This window comes from Sabethes cyaneus, chromosome 2 (genome assembly GCF_943734655.1).
Source record: "Sabethes cyaneus chromosome 2, idSabCyanKW18_F2, whole genome shotgun sequence".
NCBI lineage: Eukaryota > Metazoa > Arthropoda > Insecta > Diptera > Culicidae > Sabethes > Sabethes cyaneus.
In genome coordinates, this window is record NC_071354.1 from 45,183,038 (window position 1) to 45,202,268 (window position 19,231).

Here is a 19,231-nt window from a genome sequence, read left to right on the forward strand (position 1 = left end):
TACTGCCGACAGAAAATTTTTACTATGAAATTTTATTAATTTGATCTGCTGCAAACTGGAGAAAGATCTTTCCAAACTTTTTGTTATAATTTAATAGTTGTTACGGTACGTGAACAAATATGATTTTATAATTTGACAATTTGATTTCGATCAACGCTAAAGCCACACATCCGATCCGTAGATCGGCAGTTGGGAAATGGACTATCGACAGCGGCACTCTCACCAACAAACAGAGTGGCTTTCCGAATCGAATCTCCAACTCGTGTTATCTTTTCGGTTGCGTTGATATGTCTTGGCACATGGCACACAAATGCTCGCTAATCATTGCACACTCATTCACAAAAACAACACCTTCGCGAGTGGCTCTTTTTGGAGGTTTATCTATACTTAGGTTCCCCGGTTTAGTTTGTGTGCTGCACCCACCCGAGCCGGGAACGAACGGTAGAACGTGCTGCGCGTCGCGCTACAGTAACAAAGTGGAGCTTCCTCTGAGCGGAATATTATTGGCGGTGACACGGCGGTGGCGGCAATCACATCTTTGTTAGTCGGGTTTCGATCTTCAGAGTGGTTCATGAATATTCAGATTCGCGCTACAGAAATTGTCAACACGACGACGACGGACGTGCGGAACGCATGCATTGCACAGTCCGTTGCATTTAGTCAGTGGCAGACTACGAAACTGCATGCATTACATAAGTGAACAAAAGTGTAATTGTAGCTCAGTGACCAGCAGCAATTAAACAACAACAACAACAACAACGACAACCGAAAAGTGCCTTGTTCTGTGCCTAAAACTGCGTCGGTTTGTCAATGTACAACAGTTCGGAGTTAAATGATGTATCTGGCGTTGCGCAGTGACGACTATATAATTGACAATGCTGAAAATAAGCCGGGTTGTGAGGTCAAATAGTGTACCGTAGCAATTTCACGGCGATTGGTAGTCGTTTTAGTCAACACCTAGAACTGTAGCGGCTTGAAATGAACCGATTTACAAATTTCATAGCGAAATCAGACACGAAATTGACACTCAAAATTAAACATTCTCGATCATATGATTAACTTTCAGTTAACATATTTAGCGTAACTCAAATTATCGTAAAAAGGTTGGCAAATAAAATAAAAATTCATTTATTGCAATACCTAGCCGGTGCATATTTACTACATCAACACAAGAGTATGAGTAAAGCACGTTTATCAACAAAACCCATTAGAATGAAACCATCCATGCGTTCCACATATCGTAGTCATGCTTTGATGATCGTTATCTCTGGCATGAACTTCAAGTTGATAAACATATTTACTCGGGCAGATTGTTGAATCACGACAAACGCGGACGTCTGGAGTTATGTTCCCGGGGTAGTTGTGCACTACCAACCCACCAGCAGCATCGAATTCCATTGTCCATCGAATTCAATTCGCAACGTCTCTAGGCTTGCTTTTGAGCTATCATTCATATTTTAAGCACCTTCTGGGACCTTTGGACTGTGGAATGCGATTATGCTCGTATAAGACAAACGTTGACCTTCCCGCTGAAGGCCTATTCTAACGTTCGTCGGCTGTGTACGGCCGACCGACGTTCAGACGAACGAACGTTTGCCGTTGTTGAGGTCGCTATCGCTACTAATGTGCGCGCGCTTAGCTACCTGTGTATGTAAGCCACCGGAGGATTCCGTTTAACTCGACGCCCGAGGCCGTTTTGTTTTAGAATGGTTCACTTGACCGATTGGCAAAAATCGTAAAAACAAACCGTGTAAAAAAGTGTACTTGAGTGCAGTATGTTTCGTATCATATTCTACTGATTTTTGAACAACAATGCTACCAAATATTTATTTATTTATTTACTTTTTGATGGGGGTTGATGGTGGTTGGTTCACCCCAAGCTACCAAATATATAAATCAGTTAAACAATCGAAATTAAACTTTGACAACACCCGTAGAATTTTTTAAGCTTACACAGACGTTTTATCAGAAATTCTTTTCTGGGATATGCCCTAACTTTACCTAAGTTTGGCTAATAATTATTGTGGACACATAGAACAATCTACAAAATCTACGCAAAAACTCATCATAAATGACTGGATTGTAGTATTTTTATTCAGCTTTAAGTCTCACAGGATTACACCATTTTATTTCTCTTACTTACTTACTTATGTGTCCATGTCCGCCGGTCCGGCAGAACAAAGGGATGAAATCAGAGATCTTCACTGCTGACGGTTCACCGCCATAACTTTTATCTGTCGCCTGGACAGGTTCTCGTCTACAACCGGGATGTCGTTGGCAAATCTTCGTCGCTATGAGTCTCTGACTACCAAGTTATTCATTTCTCTGGTTATGAGGAAATCACTGAGTTATGAGGAAGCACTATCCCTCCGCTTCGTCGAAGTTGTTGGTTGACAATTGCCCAAATTTTTGCAATGGAAAGGTTAAGGCAGTCTTCAGTCCACCCAGCCACAGTCTTCAGTCCACACATATATCCATAATAGATCATGGCCTTCTTTGCAAATTTACGAGCAAACACGAACCTAGACTTCCTGGTGCTGGCACATCGCCACGCCTAGTTGTATTGTAAAATTTTTGACCGGGAAGTTACTTGAAATCCACCGTCCATCAAAATACATTCGTTGAATTTCATCAAAATCAAAATCGTGCAAACGCCTAGCACGCATTTTAGTAAATAAATTCTGTTTCAAGTGTCGTATCGGATGTTTTTTGGCACCGTAAGACCTATAGCCTTCTCGAACGAGGATATTCCATATGGTTTGATAACTGGCTTCGTATCTTCTAGTTACATCCCGGATGGAGATGCCATAGTTGGATATAACGCACCTCAATATCTTCCTTCTCAGCTCTCGGTCCCTAGTTCCAGTTTCTTGTAAGTTCTTTGCCGCCTGTTCACACCTAGATTCTCCTTATAATCCTTCAGCATATTACACAAAGTTGATTTTGGCATTTTTAGCACTTCAGCCAACTTTCATCCAGATCACTCAGATCAGATTTGGCAGGTGTTTTTATAAGATTTTTTTACCTCGTTCAAGTTCCATTCTGTACGGCTCCGCAACGTGGTGAAATATTTTGATGAAACCTGCTGCACCAGGTGGTCTTCATAAACATGTAAACAACGTTATGTCAAATTGTTCCAGTTCCTACCACAAAAGGCGTGCCGGTGACGCACGAGGGGCGTCAAAATTTACTTTTAGCCAGGCTTTAGACTTGAAATCAGAGTTAGAATTTGACTTAAAGTTGAATTTAAAATTAGAATTAAATTAGACTTGCAATTGGACGCGCCGCTTACTTTGTCTGAGCATTTTGCCGAGATGATGCTACCATAATTTCACCGCGCGATTTGTCTACTTCTTCTTTACTCTCACTTGACACAATAGACTCTTCTTCTGAGTCTCTCTTTTCAAAATCACCATCATTTTCGATATTAATGGCGGCTCGTACATATTTGTCTCCAGGCATACTGAATGCTATACAGGGGAGAAAAAACAAACACTTTGCGCCATGTTATTTATCATAAATAGCACATAAGCTCTCATTTAAAATCAATGGTTTAAAAGTTTCCTGTTGGCCTTGAGGTACCATGCCGGTTAACCATATAATAGGTTCGTATCTCGGCTGGGAGAAGGCTGTTAGAGTCGATAGGATCATAGTACTGGTCCCGCAAGGTCTGTCGTATAAAAACAGAAAGTCATGTTTCGATAACGGAATGTAGCACCTAGGCTTTGCTTTGCTTCTAGTTTAAAACCATTATTATTTATGTACCCAACCAATGATTATTACTGGATAATAGTCATATTAGACCATCTTCTTGACAATGATCGTACCGGACCACTTCATTTACTAATGATCATATCAAACACCTACTCGTATCTTCTCATTTAACTATGGTAGTACCAAACCATGTTCTTCATCGATCAATGATCGTACCGAATCATTTCATTTGTCTATGGTCGTACCGAACCATTCAATTCTAATTCATACAGAACTATTTTATTTACCAATGGTCGCATCGAACCACTTTGCTTGAATGCCACATTTTGTATATTTGTGATCGTACCGAACCACTTCATTTACTAATGATCACGTGCAACACCCATTCGTATCCTCTCACTCAATTACGGCAGTACCGAATCACATATTTCGTCGAGCAATAATCGCACCGTAAAACTCTAAACTTCTAAACCATACAGAATCATTTCACTTACTAATGGTCGTACCGCACCATTTTTCATCCAACCATGGTCGCATCTTCCCTTTATCAACCATGTTGATCATGTGAACCAAGGGAAAAAGAAAAGAAAGGAAGCAAGGTAATAAACAAGCACTGTGAAAATAGTCATTCAGTCCTGGCCGATTCTTTAATACTAGCATAATCAACGTGCACAGCTCTCACCTCGGAAGTACCGATGATGACCAAGACGAATTCTACGCGCAGTTGGAGCGTGACCGCTGCCCAAGACATTATGTCAAAATTATCATCGGGGACTGTAATGCTCAGGTTGGTCAGAAGGAAGAATTCAAACCGGTGATTGGACGGTTCAGCGCTCACCCGCAAACGAACGAAAACGGCCTTAGACTTGTCGACTTCGCCGCCTCCAAGAACATGGCCGTACGTAGTACCTTCTTCCAGCATAACCTCTACCATCGGTACACCTGGAGATCACCCAACCAGACAGAATCACAAATCGACCACGTTCTGATAGATGGTCGGCACTTTTCAGACATTATCGACGTCAGAACCTATCCAGGCGCTAACATTGATTCAGATCACTACCTACGTATACGTCAAAAACTATCTGTTGTGAACAACATACGATACCGTCGCCCGCCACAGCAACCAAGGAGGTCACCGAAAACTACGCGTTATCTCTCGAAACCGCGCTGCCAGAAGAGGGTGAGCTGGATGAAGCCCCTCTTGAGGGCTGTTGGAATGCCGTGAAAACAGCCATTAACAGCGTAGCGGAGAACGTCCTAGGCCGTATGGCACCGAATCGACGTAACGAATGGTTTGACGAGGAATGCCAGCAGATATTGGCTGAGAAGAACGCAGCGTGGGTACAAATGCTGCGTAAAGCCACCCGTCAGAATGTGGAGCGATAGATACAGAAGCGGAGGAAGCAACCCCGACTCTTCAAGCAGAAGAAGCGCCACCAAGAGGAGAAGGAGTGCGAAGACTTAACGGATCTCGCAAAGGCTTTGTGCCGCGGGTCGAAATGTGCAGAGATAAAGATGGAGGTATCTTGACTGACGACCGTGAGGTGATCGAAAGGTGGAAGCAGCACTACGATGAACACCTGAATGGCGTGCAGGCGGAAGACCATGATAGTGGAGGAAGTGACCACATTGGTGTAGCAAGCAACGAGGATGTGCCACCCCCATCGATAAGAGTAGTTAAAGAAGCCATCCAGCGGCTGAAGAACAACAAAGCAGCGGGAAAGGATGGCATTGGAGCGGAACTTATTAAAATGGGCCCGGACAAGTTGGCCGGCTGTCTGCATCAACTGCTTGTCAAGATTTAAGATACGGAACGACTACCGGAGGAGTGGAAAGACGGGGTTATCTGCCCTACCTCAAGAAAGGCGATAAACTGGATTGTGAGAAGTCCTTTTCCATCGACTATCGCCAGTAGCCAAAAGATTTGTGGAAAGTCACTAGGCCGGCTTCATGGAGGGTCCGTCTATAACGGACCAAATATTCACCCTGCGGCGAATCCAGCAGAAGTACTGCGAATTATCGGTCGCCACGCATCGCCTGTTCATTGATTCCAAAGCCGCGTATGATAGTGTAATCCGACAAGAGCTGTAGAAAATTCTGGACGAAAACGACTGTCCAGGTAAGTTTACTAGTCTTATCATGGCTATGATGGATGGAATGCAGTGCTGTGTGAGAGTTTCGGATTATCGGACCCCTTCGAATCTCGCAGAGGACTTCGACAAGGTGATGGTCTTTCCTTCCTGCTATTCAACATTGCACTTGAAGGTGTTATAAGACGAACGGCGATCGAAATGCGGGGCACGATTTTTAATAAATCCAATCAATTTATCTGTTTGCCGACGATGTGGATGCTTTCGGCAGAACATTTGAGGTGGTGGAAGATCAGTACACCAGACTAAAACGCGAAGCAGAGAAGATTGGGTTGAAGATAAATACGCCTACAACGAAGAATATGCTAGCGGGCGGGACCGGATGGGACAGGGCCCGCTTAGATAGTACCGTGCTAATCGATGGGGATGACTATCTGTGCCTCCGTACTAACTGCACATTGTACGTACATGGAACGTCGACACTGCTAGAAGAGCACACGGAGTTTTCGATCGGCGGATGCTAAGGAATATCTTTGGCGGCGTGCATGAGAATACACGCCGAACTACGAACTCGCGCGTCTCTACGATGAACCCAGTATTCAGAAAGTGGCTAAAGCTAAAGGACAGATACATTAAGCTGGACATGTCTGCCGGCTGGAATGCCGAACAACTATCCTGCAAAACTGGATTTTGCATCGAATCCGGAGGAAACAAGGTGAAGAGAGACACAGGAAGCTAGTGGGTAAGATGGAGCGAGGTCGCCAGACAGAGTGCCCGCGGAATTGGAGACTAGTTGCCATGGACCGAATTCGATGGTAGAATTACATTATGCAGGCTTTGTTATAAGACGTAAGGCCAACATTTTACATTGAACAAAGCTTCCGCAGAGATTAAAAGTTCGTGATTTGAATCAGAACGATCCTCAAAATAATTATTTAGACGTGCGGTTCATCTAGCTCTGAGAGCCTTCGGTGCTCGTTTCAAGATACCAAGGTGTCGCATGAAATAACCCAAGTAGCACACGTTGTCACAATTGAGTCGCAGCGGCTGATATGCGACAAATTTAAATGTAAAACTTCGGTTACAGTAACCTAAAATATAACAGTTGTGTAACCGAAATAGCGCAACTTATGTAACTAAATCTGGTTGCATTAACAGTTACTCAATAACCAATATGTAACATGTATAGTTACAAAATGGTTACTATTGAAGTTACACATAAACTGTAAATTGACTTTCAATTGGTGGCAAATTAGTTATCTTGTAACTTTTATTGCATAGCGAAAATGTAGCAGGTTTATTATTTCAATCTATGGCTGTCAATGTCAAGCAGTAAATTTAACTGTTGAATATAGAAGAGTGTATAAATTATTATTTCAACACAAATTTTAATGCAGTTTCAAATTTATGGTGAAATGCATGATTCTAGCTTTGAAAAATTCACGCGCTCTTATTTAATATAGCTTTTCGTTACTTACTTCTTTGAAAAATTAATGTTTTGTAAATCAAATATAAAAATTTAAATTTTAATTTTTTGATTTTTTAAATTTATTCTTAGCAATAATGAATTAGTGGAGCATTCACCTAGAAACCATTAAAAATCAAGGTGTTTTCGCTATCACTTCTATCACAGTAAAATTCATAGCCATTTTGCCTTTGGTTCTAACTACTACACCATCGTCCTTGATGTTTTGTATCGTTTTCGGCATATTGCATGAAATGATTTTAAGCAGCCATTGTTCATTGTTCACATTGTTGATATCGGGAAAAGGTATTTTTAGTGATTGTTGTGAAAAGAAAGTGTTAATTTAATATCAAAGAATAGTTTCAGTTTGAATAAAACAGTTACCACCAGTGTTAATCATAGAAGGTTACATTTCAGTTACATTCTAGTTGTACGTAACCTTAGCCTTCGACCTGGTTACGGTATCGGTTATACGGTAACCAATATTAAATCTGTTGTAGTCACTTATTTCTTATGTCGTCATTTCTAAGTTACACTGTAACCTATTTTCATTGCCGGTTTCGTTTCGATGTAACTTGATCGTTTTGACGTTTGAGAATAATCATCATTTGTTTACTTAATACCAATGTCTGGGCGGAGAAGATTCCAAGTACTATCAATTAAGTAAATAAACGCATTTACAAGAGCATTTCACAACCCGTGTACCAATTGTTTATCTTTACCATTAGCAATATTCTTCAGGTCTAGTTTTTCCTTAATCCGTTGTGTTTACAAGGAACAGTGAACAAATTGTTGCGAAAATGTTACTAGCCGACTTTTTTTGACTTCGTAACTGCTCGTAACGGAAAATTAACTGTTTTGCGACCAGCAAGTTGATGACAGTTTGGAAAAAGGTTTCATTTGTGTCACTTGGTAACTATTTGGTAACTCGTAACTGAAAGGTGACTGTTTTGCGACGACCAAGTTGTTGACAGTTCAAAAAAAAGGTTTCAATTTGGTCATTTGGTAACTACCTGGTAACTTTTTGAGATTTTTGTCACTAGAAAACTAAAAAGTAACTATTTTTAATTTTATGTAACCTAACTCGTTACAAGTATCCTAAATGTAACTGCTGTGCAACCTTTTTGTATTTTTTTATTTTTATGATTAGTTACAAGTGCTACTTGGGAAGCGGTCAACCATCCTGTTGTTGGCAGACCAGTCTTGAAAATCTTTCCTTCTAGAGAACCAACAGCAGCTGTCAGTATTTCTTTAGTAGTTTTAGGATAACCCGACAAAGCACGTAAGTGATTTCAATCGGCGATGTTTTTTTCTTGTTGTTCGCTGAGCCTCAGTTTACCTCCTAGGAGAGAGAGCGAAGTTTTTTAACCAGAAGTTGTTACGTCTGTGTGTGTCTCTGTATGTCTGTGTTTTGGCACATATTTAAAAAGCCAAGAGTAACCGTTTCCAGGGTCTTTATTTAGTAAAGTGGAGGAGCACTTCTTGTAAATCTCTAAGCTCTCCGTTACATCCATCTTCCACGCAGAGCAGTAGTTTATTACTTTTGCGTTGTCAATGGTCAGCGGATGGTTGTCGCTGAAGATATGCTCTGCCACTTTTGATCTAAAATGGTGTGTCAGACCTTTCTCGGCATCTCTTGATACTTTTGTTACCTCTGCCAAGTGTTCTTTAGTACGTGTTTTCAGATTCCTTCTAGTCTGGCCGGTGTAAACCATTTCGCAATGTGGGCAACTGATTTCATAAATCCCGGATTTTCTATGTTCTTGAAACGGGTCTTTAGTTGATTCCAACTTACTTTTGAGCTGGTTGTTACGGCTGGTATAGACTAGGTCAATTCCAAAATTCCTCATTTTTCGACGGAGGGGGCGTGCTATATATTCGTTGTTTATTTGTTTATTTATTAAGTTTTGGTGTTAGCGTTGTGAGTGATTTTTTGTATGCTTCTCTTGTTTCCTTGGTAATAATGTTCTGGACTGTCCTTTCTTTGTATCCGTTCAGTTTTGCAATTTCCAAAATGTATGCCATTTTTTTATTTCCCTAGCTCACTTAACGGTAATGTTTCCATCCTAAGTATCATGTGATGGAAAGCTGCCATTTTGTGTTGGTAGGAGTGGTTAGATGAGCTAGGTATAACTCGTTTAGTGTTCGTGAGTTTCCTGTAAATTTCAATTTAAATTTCCGTTTCTTCTTCTTCTTCTTCTTCTTCAGCAACATAGAGCCGGGGTGGCTCGTGCTGTTTCAAGCACTCGTCTCCATTCAACTCGGTCTTGGACCACTCGTCGCCAATTTTCTGGTCGTCTCAGAAGTCGCAAATCGCTTTCGACCTGGTCGAGCCATCGTGCACGTTGGGCCCCCCTGTTCCTGGTGCCGGTGGGGTTGTTGAAAAGGACTATTTTCGTCGCACTGTCGTCCGGCATCCTTACGACGTGTCTGGCCCACCGTAGCCTGCTAACTTTCGCTAAATGTACGATGGGAGTCTCCCCAAGCAGTGCCTGTAGCTCGTGATTCATACGCCTCCGTCACTCTCCGCTTTCAGTTTGTACTCCGCCAAAAATCGTCCGCAGCACTTTCCGCTCGAACACGGCAAGGGTGCGTATGTCCTCCGTAAGCAGCGTCACGGCTTCAAGTCCATAAAGAACTACTGGTCTAATAAGGGTTTTGTACATTGTTAGCTTCGTGCGGCGGCGTATGCCTGATCGTAGCGTTTTACGAAGGGCAAAGTAGGCCCGATTTCCCGCTTGGATGCGCCGCTGGATCTCCTTACTAGTGTTGTTGTCCGCGGTCACAAGCGATCCCAAATACACGAACTCATCTACCACTTCTAGTTCGTCGCCGTTAATGGTTATCGAGCGTGGGAACCACGCATTTGTTTCCTTTGAGCCTCTTCCTTTCATGTATTTGGTCTTAGACGCATTTATTTTTAGCCCAATTCTCCTAGACTCCGCTTTCAGTCTGGCGTAGATTGCCTCCGCCGTCGCAAAGTTCCTGGCTATGATATGGAGGTCATCTGCAAAGCCTAGAAGTTGGATACTCTTGGTAAGAATCGTGCCTTTTGTTTCGATGCCCGCTCGTCGGATCACCCCCTCAAGAGCGATGTTGAACAGCATGCAGGATAAACCGTCATCTTGTCTCAACCCTCGCTGCATCTCGAAGGGACTCGAGAGTGTCCCAGAGATGCGCACGAAACACATCACTCGATCCAATGTAGCTCTGATCAGTCGCGTCAGTTTGTCCGGAAAACCGTGTTCGTGCATTGTCTGCCATAGCTAGTCTCGATCGACTGTGTCGTATGCTGCTTTGAAATCAATAAAGATGTGATGCGAGGGCACGTTGTACTCCCGACATTTCTGCAAGATCTGTCGGATAGTAAAAATTTGGTCCGTAGTTGCGCGAGCCCCCATGAAACCCGCCTGATAATTCCCTACGAAACCTTGTGCTATCGGTGACAACCGGCGTGAGAGAGTACCTTGTAGGCGGCGTTTACCAGCGTAATACCGCGATAGTTGCAGTAGTCTAACCGATCACCCTTTTTGTAGATGCGACAAACCGCTCCTTCCATCCATTCCTCCGGTAGCTTTTCCTCCTCCCAAATCCTCGAAATAACCCAGTGTAGAGCATTTGCTAGCGTTTCTCCGCCATGTTTATAAAGCTCTGCCGGTAGGCGGTCCTTCCCAGCGGCTTTATTGGTTTTCAGCAGCCCGATTTCTCGTTTAACTGCTTGGAGATCAGGTGCTAGGACATTACTATCTTCGACTGCGAGTTCGCCATTGAGGTGTTCATCGAAGAACTGCTTCGATCTGTCGACCACCTCACGCTCGTTTGTGATTAATTTCCCTCTCTCATCCCTACACATGTCAGGTTTCGGTGTGTAGCCCTTCCGAGTTTGGTTCATCTTCTCATGAAAATTGCGCGTGTCATTAAGTCGGAATGGTTGTTCTAATTCTTCACGATCTCTGTCCTCCTTTTGGCGCTTTTTCTTCCTCAGGATCGTGGTCAACTGGTTCCTAGCTCGTCGGTATTTGGCCAGGTTCTCTCTAGTGGCAATACTTAGATAATTTTTTCAAGCAGTTCTTTTCCCTCCACCGCTTGTTGGCATTCCCCATCAAGCCAATCATTTTGTGTACTCCGAGGCTCAATACCTAGTGCCGCGGTAGCGGCGCATTCACGGACAACTCCTCAGAAGAAGGCAGTGCCTCGTTCAGTACTCGCGCGTAGTTTTCGGCAGCTTGCGGGTTATCTAGCTGCCTGATGTTCAGCCGAGGAGGGCGGCTTTGACGTGTCCGGTATACGGTGGACAGTTTTGAGTGCACATGTACTGCTACTAGGTAGTGGTCAGAATCAATATCCGCACCCCGGCGGGAGCGTACGTTCGTGATGTTAGAGAAAAACCGGCCCTCTATGAGAACGTGGTCAATTTGGTTCATTGTACGTTGGCCAGGCGAACTCCAGGTGGCTTTGTGGATATCCTTGCGCGGGAAAAAGGTGTTTCGGATCCCCAGGCCTCGGGAAGCTGCGAAGTTTATACATCGTTGGCCGTTATCGTTCGTGTCGGTGTGCAGGCTATGGGGTCCTACCATCGGTCTATACATTTTTTCCCCAGCTAGCATTTTCATATGTCTAAAAAAGGTTAAAATCAGCACTACGTACAGATACATTCTAAATAAATCGTATTTCATGCGCAAAATTGGCATATCCGTACTATTTTGGAGGCGATATACGTGATTACGAATAATTTTGAGCGTTACGACTATATAAGTATTTATATACGATAATATCCGATTAAGCGCGAGTCGCTTCGTACTACTCTACGATTTTGTGATGAAAATCGTATGTATGTCAGTCATTATCATTATATACGACAGAAAATCAACTTGATCCCACTTTATGCAGCTTTAGCTACGATTTCGAGTTTGTTAGGAGATATTTACGATAGCTTTCGTACATTGATATGCGGGGTTCCAACTGTTCAATCAGCACCCGCACGCAACCTGCGAAATTTAGCGATCTGCAGTCTCCATTCGTCGTCCTTGTTCCGTCGCCTAGTTCGATGCCGAATATTCCGCCCGAATTTGCTTGAATTTTGTAAGTTTTTTTAATTTAGGTGTGCAGCCGTACTGGGGCAACACTACCGAGTCTCGCGATGGGGCCGCCATCTTATAGTGCCGAGACTCACTATACCTCCTTCCCGGTTAGTATTCGACCTTAGTTTCCACCGGGGTTGGTTACCCAATCTCCGCTAAGGTTGCTCGTATTCCGCCTGGTACCACGAGGAGGTCGGCATCGGAGTTGCTGGATAAGAGGCTAACGACCACTATGGGGTCTATATTCTGCATTATCCAGCCATTTAGCAGGCCAGAACCAAGGCACATCAAAAAATACTATCATAAAGTTCTTTTTATCAAAAAGCCAGGACTAAACATGAAAAAATTATACCAAAAACTTACGACAATTTGTAAGACAATGTTTAAAATTGTCCTCAAAACTTGAGATTTAGTTAACATGAGAAATGTTAGTACCGTGAACGTACCATATTCTGCGCAGTTAAGACATTTTTATGATTCTTCCGCTATTCTAAGTATTCTAGATTTAAACTAACAACGTGGATAGCAGCAACGTATAGTGCTACGGTCTATAATATCTGGTAAAAAAATATGGGAATTATAAGTCGACCAACAATTGAGTATATTTTTCGTCTTGTAAACTTATCCATGGCGCCTAATTCTGCGCACTTTCTTGTCCATGTTCTTAATTCTGCGCATGTTTGCTCCTAATTCTGCGCGCCCAAAAAGTGAAAATAAATACTCCTGCCATGCTGTTTATGTCTTCAAACGCTGAAAGCACACCTAAAAATCCGGCATTAGCCATTACCATAATTTAATTCATAATCCGGCCTTTTCGTGCTATCCGGGTGGCAAAGGAATATTGTTATCATTTTGATTGTCTCTTTTTAAATATTTTTTTCTCGATAACGTGAAGGGCGAATTGATTCGGGTTTTCTGCATACTGAAAATTACTCTTTAGACTAACACTAAAAATTGTATTTTCATATAGAAACCACTTCCCCGCTCTCTGAAAGCCCCATGAGGTTGGACATTAAAAAAAATAATAGCCATGGTTTCATGAATTGGCGCTCGTAGGTTCGGACCTCGAGACACAGCACAGGGTTCCAATCAATGCAAGTTAAAGATTCTACTTGAATTTTCATACCTCTATGCCTCAGTCATTTGGGTGAGGTTGCGTATTCTTTCGCGATTTCTTCGTAGGATACATTACTGCGCAGAATTTGGAACATGAATAAAAAATCTGTGCCTAAATCTGCGCATTATTGCATCGCATTTTTCTAAGGAAAGCAATGCATGCAATCACTCTTTTTGACTAAAACATGACGAAAACTAATTATTCTTTCTAATTATGCTGGGTAATTTGATCATTGCAAAGAATTTCGATCATAAATTTGTTAATTTTCTAGACGGACAATCCTGGCGTTGGTGCTAAAGACGATGTTTTCTGCCATATAAAATATTTTCAATTTCACGTTAAATTATTTCGCTCTCAAATATTATGGCCCGTTTGTCAATAATGGCGTAATATTCAACAGACATTTATAAAAAAATAACGCACACAGTTATGCACAATGTTAAAAAAATACATAAATACAAAAAAATGCGCAGAATTAGGAGCTGCGCAGAATTAGGAGCGGTCACGGTACCTAGGGTTTGTTTCTAATTCCCGTCGTAGTAAGTAAAACCATTCTAATTTGCATCATTTGTTGGATGGATTTAATGAATACTCCAAAAGTTCTTGTGCTGATGTGAATAAAGCACACTTACCTTCCGATCCGTGAACTTTACTTTAGTTCTTAAATTCGTCGTTAAAGGCACAAATCTTCCACATGATTGTGAGGAACGTGCTGCTCGAGCCAAAGTTACTGAAATTCGTCGTACCGTTTCAAAATCCGTTCATCAAAATTTTTCATCATCCGAACTAAAAATCACAACCACGTTTACGAAGCTAACGCGCATGTGTTTGTGTAGGGCGGCATGACAAATGTTATTCTGCATAATTTCTGCAGGTCAGGCAAGTTTTCCTGGCTGTAGAATAACGACAATGCCTTGCGTGAGTTATTTTCATCTATGAATGACGGAAATTAAAACGATTAGTCGACATTTTCTTCTTCATCGCACGAAAAAACGTAGGAAATTTGACAGGTAGGACTTCTTTAATGATAAAAATCATTTAAATAGATCTGAACTCACTTTGATTGTTCGCGTATGATAGACAACAAACTAAAATATTATGGAATACCTAGTTTTGCATTGTGTGTCATAAAAATTCTGATATTTTTAATAATTTGTGTTGGATAGGACGGGAATAGGCAATTACGACGAAGCAGCAACATATCCTATGTACGCTGTACGCTAAAGCAATAAATAATTCCTTTGAACCAACCTACTGCGATTGTATCTACCTGTTTGATAGTATGTATTTTTATTTTGTTTCGGAAGGTAACCCTTCTGCCTGGCGTAGCGATTGTATGAGCCCGTTATGAATGACAGCATGATTACAACGACTACCAGCATTGCAACGACGACGACGACGATGACGGCTGATGGCTGCTAGCCTTTAGATCTGAACTTGAGTAGTCATTATACAGACTAAGCGTGGTTGTGTTGTACGTTTCTCCTCATCGTCCGGCGTCGTCGCTGCCGTCGTCGTCGTCGTCGTCACAGACAGCTGGGAAAGGCTAAGCTATACCAACCTTACACAGCAGACAGCAGCCTAGGCGCACCGGTCAACCCAACCGGCTTAACATTAATTTATCGATGAAAACGGGGCGGTTATAGGTGGAACAATAAGTGTGTTTGTGACTTAATTGCACGGAATCGGGCCCGCTTGTTGACAATCGAACATTGGCAGTCGGGCAGCAGTCGGCTATCGCCGGGGCAGTAGTGAGGGCGTGCTACGCCTCAAGTGGAGTGGTCATCCGTCGGTCGGTTGTTGGTAGTGATTTAAAAATGCGTTCACGTGTTTGGATCAACTGGTTGTTGCTGCTGGTGAAATTTGCAGCTGTGCTTGCATCGGCTAACGGTGATTCCCAAAATGGTACGGTTGTTGGTGGTGAGGTAGAGAATAGCATAGAATCACCCAAACAAGTTGTGCCGCCTAGCTTAAACGAGACGACGTCAGCGACGTCAGAAGCGATTGCGACGGAGGCGCCATTGACGACCACCAGCAGTGGTGCGGAGCAACCGATGCTAAAAGTTACCGCTGGAACTACGTCAACGATTCCAGTGACAACAACGACAGCGTCGATTACTACGACCACCACCGTCGGTGTAACCGGTGGGAATTCAGACCCTTCAATGGGTTTGGACGGCGTCGCAGCAGGTGACAATAAAACGCCAAACTGCTCCCATTTCCCGGTAAGTTGAGACTACAAATCGAACACAAGAACTCAACTGCAGGTTAGCCAATGTGATAAGCGTATGTTTGCTTTTTTTTTATCAATGAAAGAGGATATAAAGCTTATGAGAGAAAAGGATAGAAAGGCAGTGCAGTAAAGAGAAAAAATATTTTAAGAGTGAATCACGATTCGGTAATCAGAAACGCACGACGTGCAATAATTTGAGCGAAAAAAGGAATTCAAGCCTGCGCCAACCTAATTAGCAGTGATCAAATTGACTTTAGATAAATTTTTGAAGCACATTATAATTGGAGATTTCATTGTTATTTGTACTGAAATTATGGCATTTTAGTTTGTTAGTTCTTTTAATCTGCACATGCGTGTCTGAATGCTGTAAATTTTATATCAAAATTCTGCTTAAAGAACTTACTGCAATCAATGACTAATCATCAATTGCATTTCTTTTCCAGCTCTCGCCCCAACAACCGGTCTACGACAAAAATTCCCATATCAAGAAATGCTGCCCGTTTGGGGAGATTTTTGCACCCCTCGGAAGCGGTCACTTCCGGTGCGTTCCCGGCGAGCGAAAGCTGGACGTAGAAACAATCTACGCGGTTTTCTACGGTGACTCCGAGTGCATCGAGGATAAAGAAAACGAACTGCACTTCAACTACGAACCGAACGATTCCTGTCTGGGGAACAACCTGACCTTTCAGTACAGTAAGGAGCAGGGCGATGAATTGTTCGTAATACAAAATGGGTCGCTGCTGGTGCTTGAGCCGGGCGGATTTATGTCGGTATTCGATTGGTACTGTCTGGAGGTCGATACCGGATCGAGACTGCTGGCCAAGGCTTGCGACGAAGTACCACCGATAGTTCTGAGATCGACGGCAGCTTTGATTTACGCTGGGATGGTAGTGGCAACGGCTACGTTACTCTTCACCTGTTTGGTCCATGCCCTGGTTCCCAGGTTGAACGACACCTTCGGTTATCTGCTGGCCGGACATTCCGCCAGCTTCCTGTTGGGTCTCATTATGATGACTTTGGCAGTTTGTGGCGATCGTTGCATTGATGGAAATGATGTCGGTGAGTTTTTGGCATTTTCCTCCCAAATTTCCTTTGGTTTTTAATTTTATTATTTAATTTACAGTTCCACTACAAATATTCGCCCAAATATTTCTGGTATCCGCAGTCTTCATATTTTTGCTCATGAACGTGCACAACTATGCCTACGGTGCATACTATCTTCCCAATGGACTGGAGTTCGATACCAGCAACAAACGAGACATGTTTATCTCGTTAGGCGTGCTTTATTTAATAACAATCATACCTCTATTCCTGCCGTGGAAACGTAAGACCGTGCATCATCAATAACCCATAATTTAATATAAAAGTATTTCCATTTCCTTTCTAGACTCTCTAATATTTCATCTGGTCTTGTATATTTATTACCTGGCAACAGCAGTGGTGCTGTATTTAAGTCACCGGGCGATTCGAACGCTGGCGAACAGCAAATTCGTTCGGTTCACCGCTTCACAGAACCATCCTGAGTTGACGTACATGGAAGCCGTCAATGCTCAACCTCGGATAAACGGGGATCGACTGAAGGATGTGCGATCGTTGTATGTGTTGGACCAATATCATTCCGTCACTTCAATCAAAATAGTAACATTCAATCATTTTTTTTTTCACAGAAACCGCCTCTGCACGATCGAAGCAATTTTTTCGCTAGTCTGCTGGATCTGCTTCAGTTCACTCCAGCGCAATATCGACAGCCAGCATGACATCTTTCGCATCGGAGCTGCCTATGCGGTGATCTTCCAGGGGCTGCTGATCGGTGTGCTGTTCGTGGGTGGCCGCAAAAAGTGGACCATCATTCGCGAATGTTGGAACTATTCCGGGTCGATCGATTTGCGTGCTCTCGAGATGGAACGGGAGATGCTGACGCTGGACCGAAAGGCACCGCCGCTGTGATAAACCAAGGACTGCTTCTGTTTCAGGACTTGTAGGTCATCGAATGACTGCATGTTGTTGCGTTAAGGATTTAGTTCGCAGTTCTTATACCGGTACTAAACGTAAGAAATGTGATGAGTTAAGCGATTACAATTTTATGTTAATTTAAATTTAAATAACATGATCCATCCAGCGCAAATGTCAAGAAAAAAACTTTGAATGCAAAGCAATTATAAACCAAAATGTTAAGATAAGCTGCTAGGATTACAGAAAAATGTTGAATATTCTTAAGTAAGTACTAACTTAAGCGACTGAACCAATGCCAATAACAAAGTAACATAATCATTTTAGACCCAATCTTTCGTTCAATGACTTTTCAAACGTATTGCATTTACTTGCTGGTATCTATTTAGTCAAAAATCAGTATCAAAATCTGCAGAATAATCGTTTCTCATACCCTCATCTCATTAAATGAATACTTTAAAAATTTAAACCGTGTTTGAATTGATTGAAAAAAAGTTACGATAATTGCATCTTTTTGGGCTCACATACAAAAGTTAATATCCTTTGCCATTTCCCATGTTCCAAATCAATCACCAGTGTGAGTTTAAGGCCCAAACGAAAGTGATGAGTCAAGTTGAAATTTTATTTACAGTGGTTGGAAAATTTACGAAAACATGAATATGTTCATACTGAACATAACATATTAGTCACCTTCACTTGATAATGCATCTATCACCTTTAGTTTCACCATGAACCAAGCTGATGATGAACCTCGTTATTCGTTCAAAAATAAAACATTGAACGCTGAATATGGTCAGTTCAGTGAAAGTACGGTGCCCGATAGTATCAAGAATAGTGTCAGCTGAATAGGCGATTGCGAAATACATATTGAGATGTCTAACTATTGGCTTGCCATCCTAAGACAACTTTTCCGAGCGAAAATTCCGAGCATTCGCAAGTCCTCCTCCAGCATTGTCCATGTTTCATGCTCGTAGAGAACAATCGGTCTAATTAGTGTCTTGTACAAGGTACACTTTGTACGGGGGCTTCGTCTGCTCGACCGCAATTGCTTGTGAAGTCCATCACAACTTCCGCTAATAATACGCCACCGAATTTCACGGTTGGTGTCATTGAAAATCGTACCCAGCGTGTTGAAATCCGCTCGGTTCAAAACATCACGATGGCGAAGCCCTCTGTGTGATTCGAATGAGCTTAACAATCCACCTGAAATCCGAGCACAGCACTGTGTACCATCCATCGAATCAGTTTAATGAGCTTGATGAGCTTCCTGGGGAAGGGGAGCTATTCTCGTCCACGATTTTCCATAGCTCTTTCCCGTCGATGGTATCATATGCGGCTTTGAAGTCAACGAACAAATGGTACGTGGTAACCCTGTATTCACGGCCCTTTTGGAGGATTTGCCGCAGTGTAAATATTTGATCCGTTGTAGACCGTCCTTCGACGAAGCCGGCTTGATGAGTTCCAACAAATCTGTTCGTAATTGGTGATAGTCGGCGGAAAATGGTTTGGGACAGCACTACGGCGGCATTGAGAACGGTGATCGCTCGATAGTTCTCACAGTCCAACTTGTAGCCCTCT

The 19,231-nt window shown here is 42.5% G+C and overlaps 1 protein-coding gene across 7 annotated transcripts; it reads left to right on the forward strand.

Moving 5' to 3' along the window:
- The first annotated feature begins 464 nt into the window (after positions 1–464).
- Positions 465–18,082, forward strand: LOC128734398 (uncharacterized). 7 transcript variants are annotated; one of them, XM_053828587.1, is made up of 6 exons: positions 465–937; positions 15,041–15,695; positions 16,147–16,762; positions 16,827–17,027; positions 17,091–17,298; positions 17,371–18,082. In XM_053828587.1, the coding sequence occupies exons 2-6, from the start codon at positions 15,288–15,290 to the stop codon at positions 17,648–17,650; spliced, it is 1,713 nt and encodes a 570-aa protein (XP_053684562.1). In that variant the 5' UTR covers positions 465–937; positions 15,041–15,287; the 3' UTR covers positions 17,651–18,082. The 7 variants fall into 7 exon arrangements, with proteins under 7 accessions (XP_053684562.1, XP_053684560.1, XP_053684563.1 ...); XM_053828585.1 differs by having other exon boundaries at positions 465–901; positions 15,044–15,695; XM_053828588.1 differs by having other exon boundaries at positions 465–901; positions 15,117–15,695.
- Positions 18,083–19,231: the final 1,149 nt, after the last annotated feature.

Excerpts from the sequence above, each read along its gene's own strand:
- LOC128734398 (XM_053828587.1), top strand. The coding sequence starts at position 15,288 with ATGCGTTCACGTGTTTGGATCAACTGGTTGTTGCTGCTGGTGAAATTT. Across the intron at positions 15,696-16,146 it reads CAAACTGCTCCCATTTCCCG|CTCTCGCCCCAACAACCGGT; the intron begins GTAAGTTGAGAC and ends TTTCTTTTCCAG. Across the intron at positions 17,028-17,090 it reads TCTATTCCTGCCGTGGAAAC|ACTCTCTAATATTTCATCTG; the intron begins GTAAGACCGTGC and ends TTTCCTTTCTAG.